Raw genomic sequence first — 20,056 nt, 5'->3', positions numbered from 1 at the left:
GTGTTCCCCCTTCATGCTACTGATTGCACTGTGTCGTCTATTTTCACATCTGTGTCTTTTCCAAAACGTCAGCCCTAGGAAGGCAGGGACCCCTTGGTTTTGTTCACCATTGTGTTCCCAGCACCAGCATTGGACCTGGCACTTAATAGGTGCTCAATGAATGTTTGTCAAATGGATGAAGCTTTTCAAAAGCTCCTTAGCTTTCCCATTCCAGCCTCAGAAGGCAGCGGCTCACAGGGTTAGAGGATATTCAACTCATAGAGGTGGGCTAAAGTCAGAGGCCTTTACCTTGTCAGCAAAGAGAAGACATTAAATGGCTTTGAGCAGGGGATTGATATGTGTTTGCTCATGCATTCATTCATTAACTCATTCAGCAAGCACCTACCAGATCTCTACAATGTATGAAGCTCTTTATTATGAGCTAAGGCTCTAGGATGAATCAGGCAAGGTTTCTAGAGCTCAGCCCTTGGAGGAGCCGGTGGAAATATCTTAGAATATGTGTGTGTGCGTGTGTGTGTGTGTGTGTGTGTGTGTGTGTGTGTTTTAATACCTCACTGTGCTGCTTGTGGGATCTTAGTTCTCCAACCAGGGATCGAACCCAGGCCCTTCGCAGTGAAAGTGCAGACTCCTAACCACTGGACCGCCAGGGAATTCCCTAGAATATTTTTGCTGAAAAGACCTTAAGAGATCATTTGGCCCCAAAACCTTCTTTACAGATTGGGGAGACTGAGTTTCACAGTTTCCACTGGGGCCTTTCCATTTACCACAGGATTCTTCTGTGCTTTTCGAGGACCAGGGCTGTCTCATTTGCCCTCATTTTGCCAGTGACCTGGAACCGTGCCTGATACACGGAAGGTGCTCAGGGATGTCTGTGGAGTCGAATTATACAAGGAAGCCAAGGCCAGAGGGAGGGAGTGGGAGGCAGGCAGGCCAGAGAAGTAGGTGCAGGTGAGAGGTGATGGGGGTGGCAGTGGTGGAAGAACGGAAGAACGTGGGGTTGCAAAATCAGCTTAGCAAGGAGACGAGTCCAAATGTGGTGACTGTCTGGGTGTGGAAGAGAATTAAGAACAATGCCCAAGGTGTCTTGCTGGGGTGTTTCCGTGGATGGCAGTGGTATCCTTGAGATGGGGAACAGGGGGAGCCCGTTTTAGGATGCGAGGCACTGTGCCAAGAACTCACTTAGTTCTGACTGCAACCCTATGGGGGCTGTTACTGTCTTCATTTTACAGATGAGGAAACTGAGACACAAAGACGTTAGGGACTTAACCAAAGACACAGTAGGAAGTGGTGGGACCTGGATGTAAAGCCGGCAGTTGAACTCCCAGCTCTTAGTGATGACTACATCCTTATATCCACCCTTAACCACCAGGCTACCCCACCTTCTCTACTAATGCTTGGTTCGATTTTGGAAGTGTGGTTTAGATGCCCTGGGAGATCCACTTCACCCCTTTTGTGCCCTGGGCTTTTGTAACAGGCTGCAGTGGTCTCCCTGTCTCTTTCCCTGTTCCCCTCAAACGTTCTCCACACTGCAGCCAGGAAGGGTTTTTTTTTTTTAAATACATTTATTTATTTATTTGTTCGTTTATTTTCGTTGCTGCGAGCGGGCTTTCTCTAGTTGTGGTGAGCGGGGGCTACTGTTCATTGCGGTGCGTGGGCTTCTCACTGCAGTGGCTTCTCTTGTTGTGGAGCATGGGCTCTAGGTGCGCAGGCTTCAGTAGTTGTGGCGCATGGGCTCAGTAGTTGTGGCGCACGGGCTTAGTTGCTCTGACACATGTGGGATCTCAGACCAGGGCTCGAACCCATGTCCCCTGCGTTGACAGGCAGATTCTTAACCACTGCGCCACCAGGGAAGCCCGAATATTTTTTAATATGTTTATGTATGTATGTATTTATTTATATGCCACGCCTCACAGTATGCAGGATCTTAATTCCCCGACCAGGGATTGAAACCGCGCCCCCTGTAGTGGTAGCACAGAGTCTTAACCACTGGACCACTAGGGAAGTCCCAGGAAGGAGATTTTATTTTATTTTATTTTTTATTTATTTTTTTTGGAAGGATATTTTAAAACACAGTTCTAATAATGTCACACACACACACACACACACACACACACACACACACACACACACACACACACACACACACACACACACACACACACACACACACACACACACGCCCCACCCAAAATCCTTCCAAGGTCTACCGTTGCTTTTAGAATAGAGACTGAAATTCTTACCTGGCTCGCAAGGCATGATTTGGCCCCTGCCCACCTTTCTAGCCTCATCTCTTACCAGGCCCTCTGTTCCCCAATTTCCACCTTCTCTTGGTGTTCCAGCACGTTCTCCCACCCAGAGTCTTTGCACGGTCTGTTCTCGCTGGAATGCTCCCAGAGGTTTTTCTCCCCTCACATTCACCTAGTTAGCTCTACTCAGGCTTTAGCGCTCAGCCCAAGTCCAGTCCAGTCCATTTGCATTTTGAAGCTCTTACAATTCCAGATCATTTTTCAGTTTGAGATTTTACATTTATTAGCATGACTCGTATGTTTATTTGATTAGTTTCCCCCACTAGACTGTGAGTGCCCTAAGGGCAGGAACCTTGCCTATCCCGTTCACCCCCGCATCCATTAGCACCAACCAAAATGCCAGGCACATGGAGGACGTACAATAAATATCTGTTGAATGAGAGCAATCCAAATCGACAGGGCGGTTGGATTGCTAGTCGATGGCTCAGGAGAGAGATTTCTGGGCCGGAAATAAAGACTTGGGGGTCACTTATAATTCAAGACGAGTGGACGGGCTCGTCCAAGCGGTGTGCGGACTGAAGAGAACTGGTAACTAGTGCAAGATAAACTGTAACGTGGCTCACAGTCTCAGCACCAAGATGCCAAAGCTCTCCTCCGCTTAGCTGCGGCTCATGCCAGTCGCTGCCCGCCCTGGTTGTTGGAGCCCCATCCCTAAACTTCACAAAAGGACCAACTCAAACGCCCTCAACCGGGCCCATTATCCTCCAGGCTCAGCTCCCTGCTCCAGGCCTCCCTCCAATAGCTGAGCAGGAGCGTTTCCCTGGCACCGCCTCTTCCGTCCGCAGCAACCGGAAACGAGGCAGTAGCGTCGGAAGTTGAAGAGAGTTTCCTGTGAGCGCGGCTTCCTCAACATGGCAGCGCCCTTGTCAGTGCAGGTGGAGTTCGGGTGAGTCACAGAGCTGGGGCGCCGTGGGGATGGAATGAAGTCGTTGGGCTCGGAACTCCCCTCCCTCTGCCTTGGGGCCTGTCACGACCGAATCGCCGAGGCTCCCGGCGACTTCCTTGAGCTACGGCACCCGCCTCGGAGAGCTTGAGAGGTTCGGTCCGCCTGGGCCACGAGGCCGTATGTCCGGGAATAGAGGCGCACGCCGGGGCGTGGAGGTGCGGTCTGGGCACTCCTCCGTACCCTGAGCCCTGCTGGACTCAAAAGGCTTGATGGTTAGCGGGCGGCCTCTCTACCTTCGTTGTCAGCCCCGTTTTGGAGCAGGCCCGTGTGTCTGGTATCTGAGTTCCTCGGATCGCGAAGGAGCACCTCCAGCCCCTGATTTCTTTCTTCTGGCAGCAATTTCCGTTTACACGGTTCTTGGAGCCTTGTTTCTCGTGGGGTGTGTGGCCAAGACGAGATTCCTTTCCTCCCTTTCCCAAGATTTGGGGGTGTTGAACAGACCTGAACCCCTTTCAGTACATTCAGTAAACCTGCTACTCACCAGTCATATTACTGAGTGCCTCCTGCAGCTCCTGAGTCAGGGGGCGGTGCGGGGCTAAGTAAGGTAGTAGCACAGTGGAGGAGACTAACCCTGATGACAGTACAGTATGCACAGGATGAAAAGTGCAGGATTGGGGCACACACACCAATAACTGAAGAAACAGAGGAGGGAGGAAGTCTCCTCAAGCCACTATCTTCTGCCTCCTACAAACAGAAGGTTTTTCATCTGATTTCGGAGCTGAGAGAAACTGCAGAGGTTAGAAGGCAAAGAAGCTGAGACCCTAGGAGATGGGTGATATAATTTCCAGAGTCCCATGGAAAAGCTGGGACTAGATTTGTCTTTGTGTGTGAAGATAAACAAGACAAGGCTTATGTGAAAGGAAAAGTCCGGGATGGGAATCTAAAACCTCTGCCCGTAGATGCCTTTCCTTCCATTGGATGCCCCCAGTTTCTTTCATGTTTTTCCTTCATTGCATAGCCCATTCACCAGTCATTTATTGAGTGCCTACCATGTGCCAGGCGGTGAGCCAGGCACAGAGGATACAAAGATAAATAGAACTTTGTCCGTGCCCTCCAGCGTTCAGCGTTTCTGGCCCTTGCAAGGGGGTAGTCTCATGAATGTTAACTGCATTTTAATTGATGATATTGTCTGGCCCCACGGGTCCAATTAGAACTATGTTTGTCTGGCCTCCTGACTATATTGCTTTTCTGACCCTTTGCCCGGCTATGCCCACCCCCATAGCCTGGGGGTTCTAGGAGGATCCCTGCCGCTTTGACAGGCCTCAGCAGAGCTGAAGAGGGAGAAGCTGCAGATTGCCAGTGTTAAGACTTATCTACAGCCGGCTTACCTGTCATGCTCACTGAGTCAGACATGGTGTTTGTTCCTCAGAAATGTCTTCTGTTTGCTAGGTTCTGTGCTGGCAGCAGTGGGGAAGTCATATGAGGAAGATATGGTCTTTGCCCTCCAGAGCTTACAGACTAGCTTGAGCACCCGTTTTCTGGTTTGAGCATCTCTCAGCCTCCCTTACCCCCAAGAGCAGTAGTGAACCCTGGCAAGGCAAGACAGCGTTCCCTTCACCCACCACCCCAGTGTCCCCTGAGAACTGCAGCTTCTCGGGAAGCAAGAATGCCCAATATGTATGCCAAGCCCAGATTCCTTCCCTCTTGGTCTCTGTCTCAATGCATGTTTTTGCCCCGGCCTTTCTTTCATTTCCTACGTCTCTTAGCAGACTTCCCTCATCCTTTATTCTGAACCTAAGTAGGTTTGCAAAGAAGCTGCCTTGCCCATCATTCTCTCCCTTGTGTCCCTCAGTTCCACCCCAATCCTTGAAGAGTCTGGGTTAGGCCTTTGCCTCTTTCCTCTGAGCAGATATGGTCCCCTCAGCCCCACCAGCTCTGATAGACGCTCTAGAAGACCTCGCCCACCTTTCTCCCTCTTGTCCTTGACCAGTTCTGCCGTCCTCATCTTGCCTCCTGAACAGAGCATTTTCTCAGGTCACAGAGGATGCAGAGTATGTAGTACAGATGTGAGATGCCCTCTTCTTCTCCCTTTTCCTCCTCTTTTAGTCTGGGAGGTATTGGCAAAGGGAGGGAATGCCATTGAAGTCAGAGAAGAAGTGAGGGAAATGGGCATTTTCATTCATTCATCAGATATTTATTGAGTGCCTGCTGTGTACCAGGCCAGCAGGTGGAGGGGAAATAAATACAAATATATAAGGTAAAAAGATGAAGATAAACTAGAAAAAGTGAAGGTCATATTGGGAATGTCTGTACCAGTCACTGGTACCAACAGACACCTCCCACCGAGTACTGGGGAGCAGAGGAAAGACAGGTATCTTAGGTTGTAATGCCTTAATTGCGTTTGAATAGGAAATCCTCTAGAACATAAGAGTCTGGCTTTGGTTCTCTTCTGGGACCAAAACAGGCCCCTCCTGCCTCCCTGAATCACTCTAGAAGCTGGGCATGCACCTTCCTCCCCTCCAGATGTGCTGACAACAAAAATGTCAACCCCTCCCTCGAGGGCTAGTGAACCCAGCAGTGACAGGTCACTCTCTGAGCCAGACTGGTTCTTTATCCGCTTGTGAAGGGAAAAACAGCCCTGGCCTCTGAGCCTGGCACCACCAGGTTTGGCCAATCTGAGTTGTTTGCCTGGATCCCCATGCTTCCAGTTCCCACTCCTCTGACCCCCAACTCCTGTCGCCCCTTGCCTGTCACCCTCCCCCACCCCAGCTGCTCCATGTGCCAGCCCCCACCCAGGAGAGAACGAGGCTCTTGGAAGGGGATAAATGGACGCTCTGTGCGGGCTTGCAGCTGAAATGGCCCTGTGCACGACCACAGATGGGCCTCCTCTCCCCCTCCACATTTCTGCATCAACAAAGCATGACCTTGTTTGGATGACAGTCGCCCCATGTTTCCCCCATGACAATGCTTGCCTTGCCTTTGCCTCCCAGTGGACTGTCTCAGGACATCTCTGTTCTCTGAAATTGGGGAAGGGTGGTGGGGTGGGAGGCATCACATCCGTCAAAAGTCTGTTAAGGCCTTCTCAGTTAAGATCCATGTGAAGTCTGAGACGGGAATGGAGAGACCCAGGGGGAGGAGCAGTGTGGGGCACTGAAAGAGCCCAAGTGTCTGCATCCTGAGCCCTGGCTTCTGCACTTGGCTTTGAGCATCTCTGCTGTCCCAGTCTTCCCTTGGCCAGGTGTTGGCACACAGAAGTGAACCAGACTCTGCCCTCAAGGGGCTTCCTGACCTTTGGGGGAGTCTTGGTTGTTTCTGGGAGAAACCAGTTAGAATTCAAATCCTAGTTCAGCCACTGCCTGTCTGGCCTTGGACAAGTCATTTCTGGCCCCAGTCTGCTTCTCCACTGGTTGGAGTTAATAATACCGGCCTCCCTCCTGCCTTCCCTGGGATTCCCTGAAGATGAAATGAGAGGAAGAATGTTGTAGCAAATGGCAGGGTTATTGCTAAGCCCAGTGGGGTCTCTTACCCTCCAGCACTGTGGTGCGCCCACCAGGCCAGCAGCGGGGGTGGGCGTGGGGCACAGGCTGGGAAATTTCAAAGCATCGCCAAGCCAAAGGAAACCTCTAGATACGCAGGGTCTCTAGTGTGCCACGTGGTAGCTTCTCAGCATTTTTGCAGGTGGAAAGACTAAGGCTTCAGAAGATGAAGTCACGTGCCCAGGGCCTCGCCGTCAGGTGCAGGTAGAGCCTGGTCTCCATCTTAGGGCCCACAACTCCAAAGCCTGTGCTCTGCCCCTGTGCGCTAAGGCAGAGGAATAAAAACAAGAATCTGCAAATTTGGATACTTAAATATTAATAAAAATTGTTTCTCTCCTGCTTTACCACATCAGGAAGCCACATTTGAGACTTGATCACTGGTACCCAGGGTGTTCCTGAACCTTGGGCTCTGCATCTCTTGGGCCTCTGGAGCCACCCTCCTCCTCAGTTTTCAGTCTCTGAGGCGTTTGCAGGAGCTCACCCAGCTCTTTCTCTGGCCCTCCTTTGCAGAGGCGGTGCGGAGCTCCTGTTTGACGGTGTGAAGAAGCATCAGGTCACCTTGCCTGGACAGGAGGAACCCTGTGAGTATGGGCTTTCTGAGCCCCTCTCTGGGGGTCACTGGGCAGGAGCTGCTCCACAGGGTCACTCAGCCCTGTTCAAGTGAGAATGGGTAGAATTTCCCTGGCCAGTGAGGAGGAAGGAAGAGAGATTTCCAAGTTGTCCCCGCATCCTCTCCGCAATCAGCCAGCTTTGTAGGGAGGAGATGGCCTAGCTTAGTCCTTACGAGCGCGGGTTCTGTATTCAGACAGACTTGAGTTTGTTTTGGTTTGGTTTTTTTTGGCCGCGCCACGCAGCTTGTGGGATCTCAGTTCCCCAACCAGCGATTGAATGCAGACCATGGCAGTGAAAACCCGGAATCCTAACCACTAGGCCATCAGGGAACTCCCTGGACAGGCTTGAGTTTGAATCCCCTTAGCCCCTTAGGCCAGTCACCTCACTTTTCTGAGCTTTAGTGTTCTTATCTGTGAAGTGGGGATGGTAATCCCTATCTCTCAGGGTTGCTAGAAGGTGTCAGCCAGCTGTACCATGCACTGGACGGCAACAGAGAGATGTCCTCATGAAGGAGGTAACCTTCGTCAAGAATGGAACAATGCAGATGGGCTTACGTGGTGGGAACAGGATTTGGATGAGAAGAAAAGCATTCAGCCAGAAAGGAGGTTAGAGGAGGGAGGTTGACTAAGGGAGACGGGGGTATTTCCATGTGTTCATTCAAACACCTGTTCACCTTTCTTTAGCGAATGTGCACTGAGCACCTCCCATGCTGCAGACCATGTACCAGGCACTGGGGAGACAGACCCTGCCTTCAGACAGGGGGAGGGAGTAAGGAGTTGATTTCCAGAGGTCCAGCTGGATAAATAGCAGTGTAACCTAGAGGCAGGGGCTGGACATACAACTGCGGAGGTGCTCTGCAGCCCTAGCAGTGGATCCTAGCAAGAGCAGAATGTTCAGGGACGAGAGCCCGTCTCACCGAGGGCTGAGATACTTCTGGGAAGAAGATGAAATCAGTTCTATGAGGAGGCAGGGGAATGAGGTTCCTGGAGGTGAGCAGTAGAAAATGGTCAGGTGAGGTTTGACAGGAGTCTTCTGGGGCTGGATGTGCATCTGCCAAGAGTCAGACAGTTACTGCCCAGATTCACTGGCTACCAAGGCTGTTTCTGACCCTCCCCTGGGTTGGAGAGCAATGGCATAGGGCGGGTTTGTGTGCCACATTCAGAGGCCAGGGGACACTCACTAAGGGACAGAGGGCACTGCCCCCTGGAGCTGGGTGTCGGCATTAGGCTGGGGTTAAATGTCAAGACTGTGGGATTGTGTCCCTGGTGGGGGAAGACCCAAGATGATAAAGGCAATGGTTTCTTAGTTTGACAGATGGCTATGCAGCCTTGGTAGAGAACAAGGGGCTCTCAGAAGCCTCTCAAAGATTCAGCCATAAAGACTTATCTGGAAAGTTATTAAAACATCACAAGTTATTATTTATTTCCCCCTGCTTTTGCTTGGCATGCAAGTCCCCGAGTTTAATCATTCCAGCCCCTTTCATTCATTCATTGGCACCAAGTGCCAGGCATGGAAGTAAGTACTTTATTCTTTCCTGTAATTGGCACACGTGTTTTTGAATGTCTCCTTTGTGCCAGGCACTGTACTAGTTGCTGGGTATTTGGTCGTAAGCAAAACAGATATGGTTCTTGCCCTAATGGAACTTACAGAGTAATGGAAGTGGAGCCAGGCAGTGAAGAAGTAAACACGCAAACGCGTAACTGAACAAGTGGTCAACACTGGCATGAGGAGAACAAAAGGGTGCTTTGAATGAGACAACAGGGTGGTAAGGGAAGGCCTCTTTACAGAGGTGACCTTGAGGCTAAGTCCTGAGGAACGGAAAGAAGCCACCCTAATAAATTGGAGGGAGAGTAGAGATGCAGGGGGCCCACTCCAAGTACAGAGGATGGCACTTGTGAAGCCCCTGGGCAGAAGGCCTTGGGGTGGTCAAGGACCTGAAGGAAGGCCAGTGTTGTAAGGGGCACAGGCTGAGTGTGGCATGGTAGGCAAAGCCGCAGCTGGTTGTACCAATAATTGTCACAAATTCTTAGGTGGTAGCTATCATTATTATTCCCATTTTAAAAAGTGGAAACCCAAACCCAGAGATGTCAAAAGTCTTACCCCAGGTCATGCTGTTATATAAATGGCAGAGCTGGGGTTCAGAAGCAGATGTCAGGGTCGCCGCCGTCCTTGCATGTTACCACTAACCCATTACCTTTTTTGTGTGTGTGTGTGTGTGCTGTACGTGGGCCTCTCACTGTTGTGGCCTCTCCCGTTGCGGGGCACAGGCTCCGGACGCGCAGGCTCAGCGGCCATGGCTCACGGGCCCAGCCGCTCTGCGGTATGTGGGATCCTCCCAGACCGAGGCATGAACCAGTGTCCCCTGCATCGGCAGGCGGACTCTCAAGCACTGCGCCACCAGGGAAGCCCCAACCCATTACCATTTATCCCGAGAGGTTCCCTGAATCACATAACATCTCAAACGTGCAGTGTATTTTCCAGTTTTTACACTTTCTCTCATGCCTCCAACAGCTACTTATTTCAATTTTCATAATGAGCCCAGTATATATTACCTATCGACAAGGAAACCAAACCTCACAGAGAGAGAGAAAGAGAGTGACCTGTCCAGAGTTACTCAAGTAGGGAGGCTGGGCTGAGACCCAGGTTTTGGATCCCCCGTCTACTGCTTAGGGGGCAGGTGGGGGCCTATCCTTCCCACTCTGGAATAAAGAAAGGGAAGCAGGAGCGGCAAGCGGAAATGGCCCATGTGCTCAGTTTTGGACCCTTGGCTGTGGATCTCTACCTCTGGCTTCCATGTTTGCCCTTCTGTGCCCAGAGGTGTAAGTCACATCACAGCCGCAGAGCTGGTTGGCAGCTACCAGGCCTCACCCTGGCACACGGAACCCAACAGGAGGGCAGGGGCCTGGTGCCACTGGGAAAGTAACACTCTTTCCCCCAAGCCCGTGCCCAGATCTGCCATCTGGCAGCCTTCCCAGCCCAGGGGCTGCCACTTGGCCAAGCAGGTCTTGGAGACTCCAGCAGAGAAAATAGCAGCCATAAGATCATGGATTGTGACAAGGCTCACAAACAAGGAGACTAAACAGGGCCCTGGGTCCTGGGCCAGGGGAGAGCTTCCAACCCAGCCAACTTGGGAGAAGAGGCTGGGCAAGGCCAAAGTGGGTGAGATCGCAAGAGAGGAGCCCTGGCAGCGCGTGATGGCAAATTAGTTATTTCTGCAGGCCTCTTTTTTTCCACCTGTAAAATGGGAAGTTGGGCTGGATTTCGTCTGGAGTGAGCTGGTTATCTGTTTGACATCTGCAGTTGGAAAAGTTGCTTCCAGTTCTAAGTATATGGTTCTGGGAAACAGGGTGCACTGATCCAATGAGCAGTTGTGTGTGCAGGGGAAAGGGGGGTGGGTCCTTAACTGCCACCTCCATGGAATAGGCCTTGAGTGGCCAGGGTTGGGAGGCACCCACCAGCTTTGGGCACTGGCCACCGAGAGCTGGCTTTTGTGCCTCAAGGATCCCTTCAACACAAGGCTCGCAGCCCATGGTTGGTCAGTGGCCTGAAGCAAACCCAAAACCTCGGCCGTCCCAGTGTGGGCATTACCTGCCTTGGCCCCCAGGAAGAGACTCGTCTGCCTCACCTTTCCCTGCCTCTCTGCCCTGCCATTGTATTAAAGGGGGGGCTGGCGCGGGAGGCAGGGTCGGCTAGAGAGCTCCCAGGCGCTTTAAACTGCTTAGCATGCATTTCACAGCCTCTCTGGGGCCAGCTGTTCCTTTCTCTGCTCTGGGGCCTGTTTGCTGATCCCCTCCCCACCACCCTCCTCTCCCCCCAACCACTCTCAGTCCCTGTGCAAAATTGCTTTTGAAAAGATCCACTTTCTGCTTAATTAAACAATGAGGAGCGTCCCCACGCACATCTGTAAACCTCCTTCTGAGGCCAGTTTAGCCCACAAACTGCTCCATTCTTACCCCCATTCACTTGTAAATGGACCCTCTGATGTTCCCTCTACCCTCTCTTGTCTTTTACTCCCCCCATCCCAGCTCTTTCTTCTCCCCTTTCAACTAAGGCCTGGGGTAGGCTCCCAGAAGAGCCCTGTCCTGGAGCCTGGTGGACTTGGTGGGGACAGGAGCGGCTTAACCTGTGGAAGAGAAGACGTAGGGGATCCGTCTCTCCCAAGTGTGCATGGTGTGGGGAAGCGGAGCCACATTTGTTGGCGTGGTCCCCAGGACTAGCCAGGCTCGGTGGGTGGGAGGGACAGGAAGCCAGATTTCTGGTTGGGAGAAAAGCTCTCCCCGGAGGCCTTCAAGAAGAGGCTGGATGAGGGTCCACCGCAGCCGGGATGCAATATCAGATGAGACCAGAGAGCTAGGACACCACGGGGGCCCTGCCACAGTGGGTGGCTATTGTCCCCAGACAAGGACAAATCCACTGGGGCACAGGATTCTGGTGGGACCCTTTGTAGGTGCTAAGAGGGGCATGTGTGGTACCCCTTTCCCAGCAGCCTTTAGGAGAAGGTTCTGGCAGCCCACAGGATAAGCAATCCTGAGTCACTGTGGGCAAATGTGCATTTGTCTGGTCTGTTTGACACTGCTGGGCCTGCTGCTGGCATTAGGAGTTTGGATTATTATCCCCATTTGTTAGAGGATAACCCTGAGACTTAGGTCAAGTGATATCCCACCCAGGGCCATCTAGTGCACGGCCCAGGGCCTTCCGGCTCCAGAACCCGAGCTCTTAACCCCTCTGCCATGGGAGCAGTAGCTCCCATCACTTGCTCTTCCCCCAGTAGGCAGGCCAGGTCCCAAGGCTTCCTGCACTGGAAACCTTACACTGGGGTGCTCATCTCCCTGCCCTGGGCTGCCTGCCCTCAGAGTGTGATTCCTTCCACCTGGGTTGTCCAGGGAGCATCTTAGGAGTTTGAAAATCTAAAGTGGAGGGAAGGCCGGTGCTTGGGGCCCCCTCGCCACTCTCCCAATGCCCCCATTCTCTCATTCCCTCTCCAGGTCTGATAGAAAGGTAGTGGATCCCACAGAAAACCCCAGCCAGTCCCAGCAGTGTCTGTTCAATAGTTCACTGTACCGCACCCTCCAGAGCTTCCTAAGCGTGTCCTCGAGGTGCCAGGCCCCTGGGCAGAGCATGTGGAAGCTCAGGGCAGCAAGAGAGATTAGAGGGTGCGGTTCTTCCTCTGGCTCGTAGAAGAATTACAGCACCGCTGTGCCAGGCACAGTGCCAAGAGCTCTATGTGGGCCATCTTATTTGAGCCTCACAACAACACCATGAGGCATTCTTACAGTTCCCAATTGACAAAGAAGGACGCTCAAGAGAATCCCTTGCCCAAGGTCATATAACTAGGAAGTGATGGAGTCGAACTCAGACCCAGGGCCGAGTCCCATTCTTAACCAGTCCTCCTCCCCCGCTCCGCCCACAGTTGTCCGTGTGCTCAGTAAACATCTCAGGGGCGTTTTGTGTGAGAGATTCCCTGCTGCATGCTGGGGCTCACACTCAGGAAATACCCCTGGGGCTCCCGAGGAGGGAGAGGCCTCTTCCCAAGCAGCCCCTTCTCAAGGCCCACACATGCCCTGCATAGTCCAGCCCTTGCTAGCTCTCTGGCCTTGTCTCAGGCTGATCTTCTGGCCTTCTCTGTTCTATTACCTTGAACCTGCCAACTCCAACCTGCCTCAGGTCTTCCCATACGTTCTTCCTTCTGTCTGGCACACTCCCGCATCCCACTCTTCTCATCCTTCAGGCCTCAGCTTCAGTGTTAATATCCTCAGGGGAGCCCTTCCTGATCCCACACGAAGGAGAGGGCATTTGTCACGACTAATTAAGTAATGTCTGTCTCCCCTGCTGGCCTCTTAGCTCCATGAGGGTAGGCTCTGTGTCCGCCTTACTCTCCGCCGTCTCCCTGGCACCTGGCACGTAGTAGCTGCTCAGTAAATATTTGTCTTGTGAGTAATTTCATGGGATCCCATGAGGTAAGCCACCATCGGTAGCAATGGGAAGGCAGGAGGACACAGAGGGGGAAGGTGCAAGTGAGATTCCCCAGAGCCATCCCGGAGCCACCAGCCCCTGACTCTGCTTAACCCTTCCTCCTCCCCTGGGCGCCTTTGGAAGCTGACCATCTGGCTTGGAGGCTATTTGCATATTGTCTGGGCCTCGGCAAGCCTAGCACGATGTCCCTGGGGGTGTGTTTCAGGCTAGGCGGAGTGGCCCTTGCAGCCTGCGAAGGGAGTTGGGAGTTCCACCTCTCCCCACCCCCAAATCCAGGCATGGGGGAACAATACGGGTGGTGATGCGGTGGCCTCACCATGGTAACAGGCTATCAAGAATGTGGGCAGGCCTGGGGGGCGCAGAGGAGGGAGGGAATGACCTCAGCAAAGAGAAGCATCATGATAAATGAGCCAGCACCCACAGCAGACTCCCCCCAAGCCCACCCCTTGGGGCCTCCACGATGGTGCCATCACTTGGATGACCCCGACATGACCATTAGTCCTCCCCACCATCCCCAGCCTACGAGAGTGGAGCAGAAATCCCCTCTCGGAGGGAGCCAGGGCTGCCACCCAACTGGGTCCTGGTTCTGAACAGGCCAGTGGGGGCTGTGGAGGTGCAGCTGGTGGCCCTCACGCCAGGCACTGCCCAGTCCCTCAGTGCCTCTGCGCACACAGGCACAACCCCGCCTGCCGGGGCTGGTTGATGGATGTGTCAGGCCCCGGCGGCTCTATCGAGCGGCCACAAGATATATGGGCTGGCGGCCCACCAGACAGTGCCAAGATGGAGGCCAAGGGGAAACCTCTGAAACCCAGGCCTCTGGGAGGAACCCAGCCAGGAGTCTAAATGGACTGCAGCTAGTTGGAGGCAACACTCCCTGTCCCCTGCCCACTCCAGGGACCGTGAAGACTCCCATCTGCTTTGTTTAAAAATAGGAGTTAAAATTGAAAGGCGCAGTCTCAGTCTGTGGACACTTTGCCCATGGCCCTGTGCTCTACTGGCGTACGATCCAGGGAAGCTGGCACAGAGCAGAGTGAACCAGTCCATCCAGGGTGCAGCCTGCCTGAGTGCCATAAAACCCTGCCCAAGGCTGGTGCTGTGTGTGACACGCGCTGGGCCTCTCCTTAATTGGCAGCCTTTCCCTCGCCTGCGTGCCAGGAGTCCACCTCCAGTTAGGGAAACCAAGGCACTGCTTGGACCCTTCTCCAGCTTAGTCCCTGAGCTTTGTCTCAGGCACGGACCTAGGACAGAGACCCCTCTGAGACGTTGACTCGGGATGGGGATGGCTAACCTCCAGCCCTCTGCTGGCTTCTCAGAGACTAGCTGTCATCTCAGCTAGTCTCTGAGAAGGCTACTCTTGCAGCCTCAGGGATGCTCTGTTTGAGCCGTAGATCGTTGAGAGCCATAGCCTTCGAGGAGATGATAGAGCCAGGTTTCAGTGTGCTGTGGCCTGGGACCTGGCTCCCAGAGAAGGAGAGAAGGCCTGGGAGACAGGGGGCTCTGAGCCTCCAGGTGACGTACCGAGCTTGGTGGCTGTCCCAGAACCACAGGCAGATCGCAGTGTCCAGCTGAGCAGGAGAGGCCCTTTCGACCCTGAACCTCTCGCCTCTTCAGGGTGGCCGCCCCTGGCCTGGAGGGCTCTGTGAAGGGGGAGTAGAGGGGCAGTGATTTGTCAGCGTCTCCGGCTGGTGAAGGATCCTTCTCTCCTTCTGTCAGAGGAAATTAAATGATGTTATCGGCTCAGCAATTGTTTTTCTTCCCTGACAAAGGGAAATATATGCAGACCTTCCAAGAGCAAAGCCGAATGCTCCCCATCTGGGACTGGCTGGGGAGATAAAGGTGGAGGGGCTCTCCCAGAAGCCTACCCATGGCAGTTTCAGACCATCTTCAAGGGCTAGTGGGTGGAGGTCTGTCTCTCAACCCTTTCAGACGTGACCATTCCTCTTGCTGTCTGCCTTGCATCCCCATTGCCTCTTCTTCAAGCTTTCAGCAGTGCCAGATGCCCCTTTTCTCTGAAGACCTCTCCAGGTCCATTTCCTCACCTTGGGAATCCACTAGTTCAGGGGCCATGACAGCCCGGTCTAAAAGAGGCCCTCTCAGCCCCATATTCACTTCCTCCTGGTCCAGGCAAGGCCCTGAGGACCAGGAATCATTTGGATTTGACATTAGTTTGTTTTGTGCCTTCTTCTCCAGGGGACATCCGGAACCTCCTTGTCTGGATCAAGAAGAACTTGCTAAAAGAGCGGCCGGAGTTGTTCATCCGGGGAGACAGCGTGTGAGTCCCTTTCTCCCTTCTCTGAGGAGGGCAGGTGAAGGGAAGGAGGTTTGAGCCCCTGTCCTTGGTTCAAGCACAACCTTCTCTGGGTCCTGTTCTCCCTTTATCCTCCTCTTAGCCCTCCAAGGAAAAGGCTGCCTCTGTCCAGCTCTGTTGAAGTTTATTTTCAGTTTTCTTGTTACCACATTGGACTGTTGGGGATTTTTTTCAAAACCTGGGTCAGGAGACTGGTAAATTTATCAAAAAACTTAGATTCCACCTTCTGCTTGCCACAAACTTGCTGTGGAACCTTGGGCAAGTTACTTCACTTCTCTGGGCCTCAGCCACTTTCTCCATACAGACATTACTGAGGAAAAGATGCTACCCAAGGTCTCTCTCATCGCTTGACAACCTAGGACAGTGTTCTCCCATGGAACTTTCTGTGATGATAGAAATGTTTTCTATCTGTGCTGTCCAGTACGGTAGCTGCTAGGCACGTGAGGATATTGAACCCTTGAAATGTGGCTAGTGTGACTGAGGAACTAAGTGTTCAGTGTTACTTAAATGGAATTTAAATTTAAATGTGGCTCGTAAATACCGGGCTGGACAGTGCAGGTCTAGGATTACAGGGAGTCACTGCATGTGTGTGCGCACACATGCACATTCATGCTCGCTGGGGACACCCCTAGCCCAGCCCAAAGCTTCTGTATCTGTCCCAGGCCCAGCTTAGCCTCCTAGGAAAAGATCCAGATTCCATGTGCCATGAAGTCACTATACTCCTACAACAAGGCCAGCCTGATATGTCACAGAAGTGGCCAGGGCATTTGTGGGACTTGTTCATCTGCCTCGAAGCAGAGGTTCACCAGTAGGCCCTGGGGGCTAGGGCTGCCATCCAGCCTGTGGCTCAGGTCATGGTCCAACAGTCGTGGAGGTCACCCCCGAGGACAGCAATGCTCTTTGGGTCATTGCCAGCAGGAACTAGGCTAAGGTACCTGTCCAAATATCGGCCTGCCCTGCCTTACTCCAGGCAGGGCTGCTCTCAGGCCTTCAGGGGCTTGGGGCCACTAGCAGGTTTCCCTGATTCAGAAAAGCCAAGGTAGCCTCCTCTCCAGGACGCGCATGCGGGAGGCCTAGGACAGTGAGGTTAGACCCCTGGAAAGATAGGCTGCTACCAGTGGTTCCCATGCTAGACCCTGGCAAGCAAGCACCTCACACGCATCATCCCACTTCATCCTCCCGCAGAGCTCGTGAGGAAGGCACTGTGATTTACCCTGTTTTCAGATGAAGAAACTGATGCTCATGGCAACAAAATGACCTGCCTGAGGTCTGGGAGGTGGCAGGGGAATTTGCACCTGTGTTGCATCTGGCCCTCAGACTTTCCTATCGCCTCCACTCCCTGGGAGAACTTTAATGGGGACCCTCGAGAGAAAAGGCTCCCACCACACTCCTGCGGCCCAAATGTCTAAGCCTCTGCCCCTGCCCCAGCCAGCTCCCGCCCTTCACGCCCTGCTACTCACCACCATCTTTCCCACAGGCGGCCAGGGATTCTGGTGCTGATTAACGATGCCGACTGGGAACTGCTGGTCAGTACCTCGGGGGACAGCCCTCCCTCAACCACTCCCCTCACTGCTTTGGTAGGAAAGCCTTGGGCCTCTCCTGAGACGCAAATAGGGTGTCTGCGTAATCCTCTGTCCCGATCTGGCCTCCAGACTGAGGCTGCTTGAGTCTCCCATCCCAAGTGAGGAAGGAATGGGTAGCTGGGGGAAGTGATGAGCTCTCCTCCACCCTGGAGATTTGCTAGTAGTTAATGTATAGGGTACCCGTTTTTTTCTGGTAGATCCTATCTTTTTCTCCCAGAGCAGCCAGGCTCCCCCTCTTTCCCTCTCAACACCTGGGGAGAAACTGGAAAAGTGCCCTTGACGGTCTTCTTATTTCTCTTCTGGACCAGGGTGAGCTGGACTACCAGCTTCAGGACCAGGACAGCATCCTCTTCATATCCACGCTGCACGGCGGCTAAGGGCCCTTCTCTGTGCCTGGGCCCCCTTGGGGTGGGGAGAACAGAACAATCAGACATCCCCTTGGGCCCTGCTTCCAGATCTCCCTGTCTCCCTTGGCTGCTTTCTTCCCTACTCTGTCCCCTGAGCTCCCTCCAGGCAGGGAAAAGAGGCCAGGTGCTAAAAATGAGCCTTTCTCAGGCACGTGAGCAGGGGAAGGCAGGCAGGCGGGCAGGCGCCCGAGCCCGGCACTCCCTCTCCCAGCAGCTGAGGTGGGGGAGGGTGCCCCTCAGTTTGTCAGGAGTGGAGGGGTCTGTGCGGCCAGGTGACCCGGCAGCTCTCTACTCCTGTGTCTCAGTCGAAACACTGAGTGGCCGCTGACGAGGCACTCCAGCTCCTGGGCCGTGGTGCCTTCCTGGGGGAAGATGAATGAACCTGAATAGCTGATGGCAGGCCCCTCCCTTCTCAAAGATTGGAGGGGTCTCCGCCTCAGTTTCCCCATCTGGACAGCAGAGGGCTCTGCCTGTCCCCCACTGATATCATTGTGGAGCCCCAGCTGGGGTCCCCTATTCAGTGCTGCCCCCCCCACAGCAGCTGCTCTTCCAGCCGCACCCTTCCTCCTGCTCCCCCACCCACAGTGCTTGACCCTGGCTGGCCTCCCCCCACACAGGCCACCAGATGGGCTCCTGAGACGCTCCTCCCGGCAAGAGGCTGCCAGTGTGCAGCTCATTCTGCTGAGCGGGGAGAGAAGGAGGGTGTCGGCTAAACCTTGGACTGGCAGATAGAGGCTTGGGGGGGGGTCAATGTGCCTCAGTTTCCTCCTCAACAACAACTGAATTTTTATAGTATCTGAAAACTGCGGAGATACTTGATGGCACAAATGTACACTTGATCTCTCTCTCCTCCTGCAGGAAGCAGGATGGGGGCAGGCAGCACCTGGTAGGCAGGATGGTTCACCCCTCCTCCCTCCATTCCTTCTGGAAGTCTTGGGGCCTCAGTGCCTGCAACAGCTGGCCTTGGGCAAATAAAAGACTAGGTTGTTTACTGGCCTTGCCTGGAACTTCGTCCTTAGAAACCGGTGGCACCCCACATTTCCCCCAGCCGTGGTCTCTGGTCCAACCTCTGTCTTCAGCCTAGGGCTTTCAGAACTTCCCTTCACCCGAGAAGAGAGCAGGGGTTGCAAGCCAGACTATCCAGACTCCGAGAAAGGGTGATAGGACGGGCCATCTGGAGAAGGGGTGGCAGAGCCAGTCTGTGCTGACCAGCCTGCGTCCCGAGATACTTCCCTACCCGTCTGTCCGAGGCCAGGCTTTGTCCCACCAGCTGCAGCCAGCGGCCTCAGGACGGAGGAGGCATAGATAAGACTGCAGAGCCCCACTTCCCATGACCTGGAGGAAAAGCTTTGTTTGCTGGAGGGAGACCTCAAAAAAAAAAAAAAAAAATTAGGGCATTAACATCATCCCGCCCCCAAACTTTGCTTTCCATTAAATGTTAATAATTTAAGGTGGAATTTCTCTCACTCTGGAGACGAAAGTGCCAAATGGTTGTCCTAACAGTGTTGGCGGTGGTGTGTGCACATCATTCTCAAGGCTTTGTGGGCAGACGACCCCGGGCTGGTGAGCTGCTCTCCAGCACTGCTGCAGGTGGAGGCCCCCTGGGTATGTGTGTGTGTGTGGGAGTGGCCATGTTGAGGTTACGGTGCAGGTGCTGTCTAGGGAGAGGCTGTATGACCAGCCCGCACTAGGTGCTGAGGTCGGGGTCTGCATGTTAGGGAACAGGGTAAGGGACAGCCTCACTTGAAGGATCCACCTGTCCCGGTTCTTGTAACCTGGAAGTGCCTTCCTGCCTCCAGCCCCGCTGAGCTTCGGAGTGCCCCTGGATCCACCCCCGCAGGATTCCAAGTCCTGGGAACTGGGCGAGAGGAATCCTTTCCTGCCTGCACTGGGGAGAGGAGGGATGAAAACGGGATATCCCTTCCTCCACAGCGTGCCAGTTAATGCTGAGGAGCAGGGCAGGAGGACGTGCTGGGGAAGCCAGGTTCTCCACCGAAACGAGGGATGCCAGCATCACGGCTGAAATTGGCCAGGGCCACACTCCAAGCATTTTGGGTCATTTTCAGCTTGGGCGTGAAAGGGGTCAGGGATAGATGACCTGGGCTCAGACCCGGTGACACCCAACTGCCCCCCCACCCCGCAACTCCTGAGCCCACTTTTGAGGAAATAAATAAATAAGCCCCACTATCTCCAAAAATTTGTCTTTAATGAAAAGAATTCGTTTGTCCAAGTTCTATTTCCAAAGCCGAGGCGATTGCCCCGCTGGGGCAATGAGCGCATCATTCCCGACGCTTCTCCCACTCCAGCCGCGGCTGGAGGAGACTCAGCCCATGGGTCGGTCTGGAGGGGCTGGCGGGAGGGGTCGGTTTATTTGGGATTTAGGGGTCGGTTTAGGCTTGCTTAGGGGATACTGGTGGGGGAGGATGGGTTAGAATCAATTCAAAA

At 53.7% G+C, this 20,056-nt stretch overlaps 1 protein-coding gene across 3 annotated transcripts; it reads left to right on the top strand.

Moving 5' to 3' along the window:
* The first annotated feature begins 3,116 nt into the window (after positions 1 to 3,116).
* URM1 (ubiquitin related modifier 1) lies at positions 3,117 to 19,784 on the top strand. Of its 3 annotated transcripts, none has more exons than XM_082656103.1 (5): positions 3,117 to 3,192; positions 7,239 to 7,309; positions 15,504 to 15,585; positions 17,099 to 17,147; positions 19,544 to 19,784. In XM_082656103.1, exons 1-5 carry the CDS (start codon positions 3,158 to 3,160, stop codon positions 19,553 to 19,555), a joined length of 249 nt encoding a protein of 82 aa, XP_082512229.1. In that variant the 5' UTR covers positions 3,117 to 3,157; the 3' UTR covers positions 19,556 to 19,784. The 3 variants fall into 3 exon arrangements, with proteins under 3 accessions (XP_082512229.1, XP_082512227.1, XP_082512228.1); XM_082656101.1 differs by lacking the exon at positions 19,544 to 19,784 and adding an exon at positions 18,229 to 18,607; XM_082656102.1 differs by lacking the exon at positions 19,544 to 19,784 and adding an exon at positions 17,513 to 18,607.
* The last annotated feature ends 272 nt before the right edge of the window (positions 19,785 to 20,056 follow it).

Source organism: Grampus griseus, assembly GCF_964374135.1.
Source record: "Grampus griseus genome assembly, chromosome: 6".
Taxonomy (NCBI): Eukaryota; Metazoa; Chordata; class Mammalia; order Artiodactyla; family Delphinidae; genus Grampus; species Grampus griseus.
This window is presented reverse-complemented; position numbering and strand designations above follow the sequence as displayed.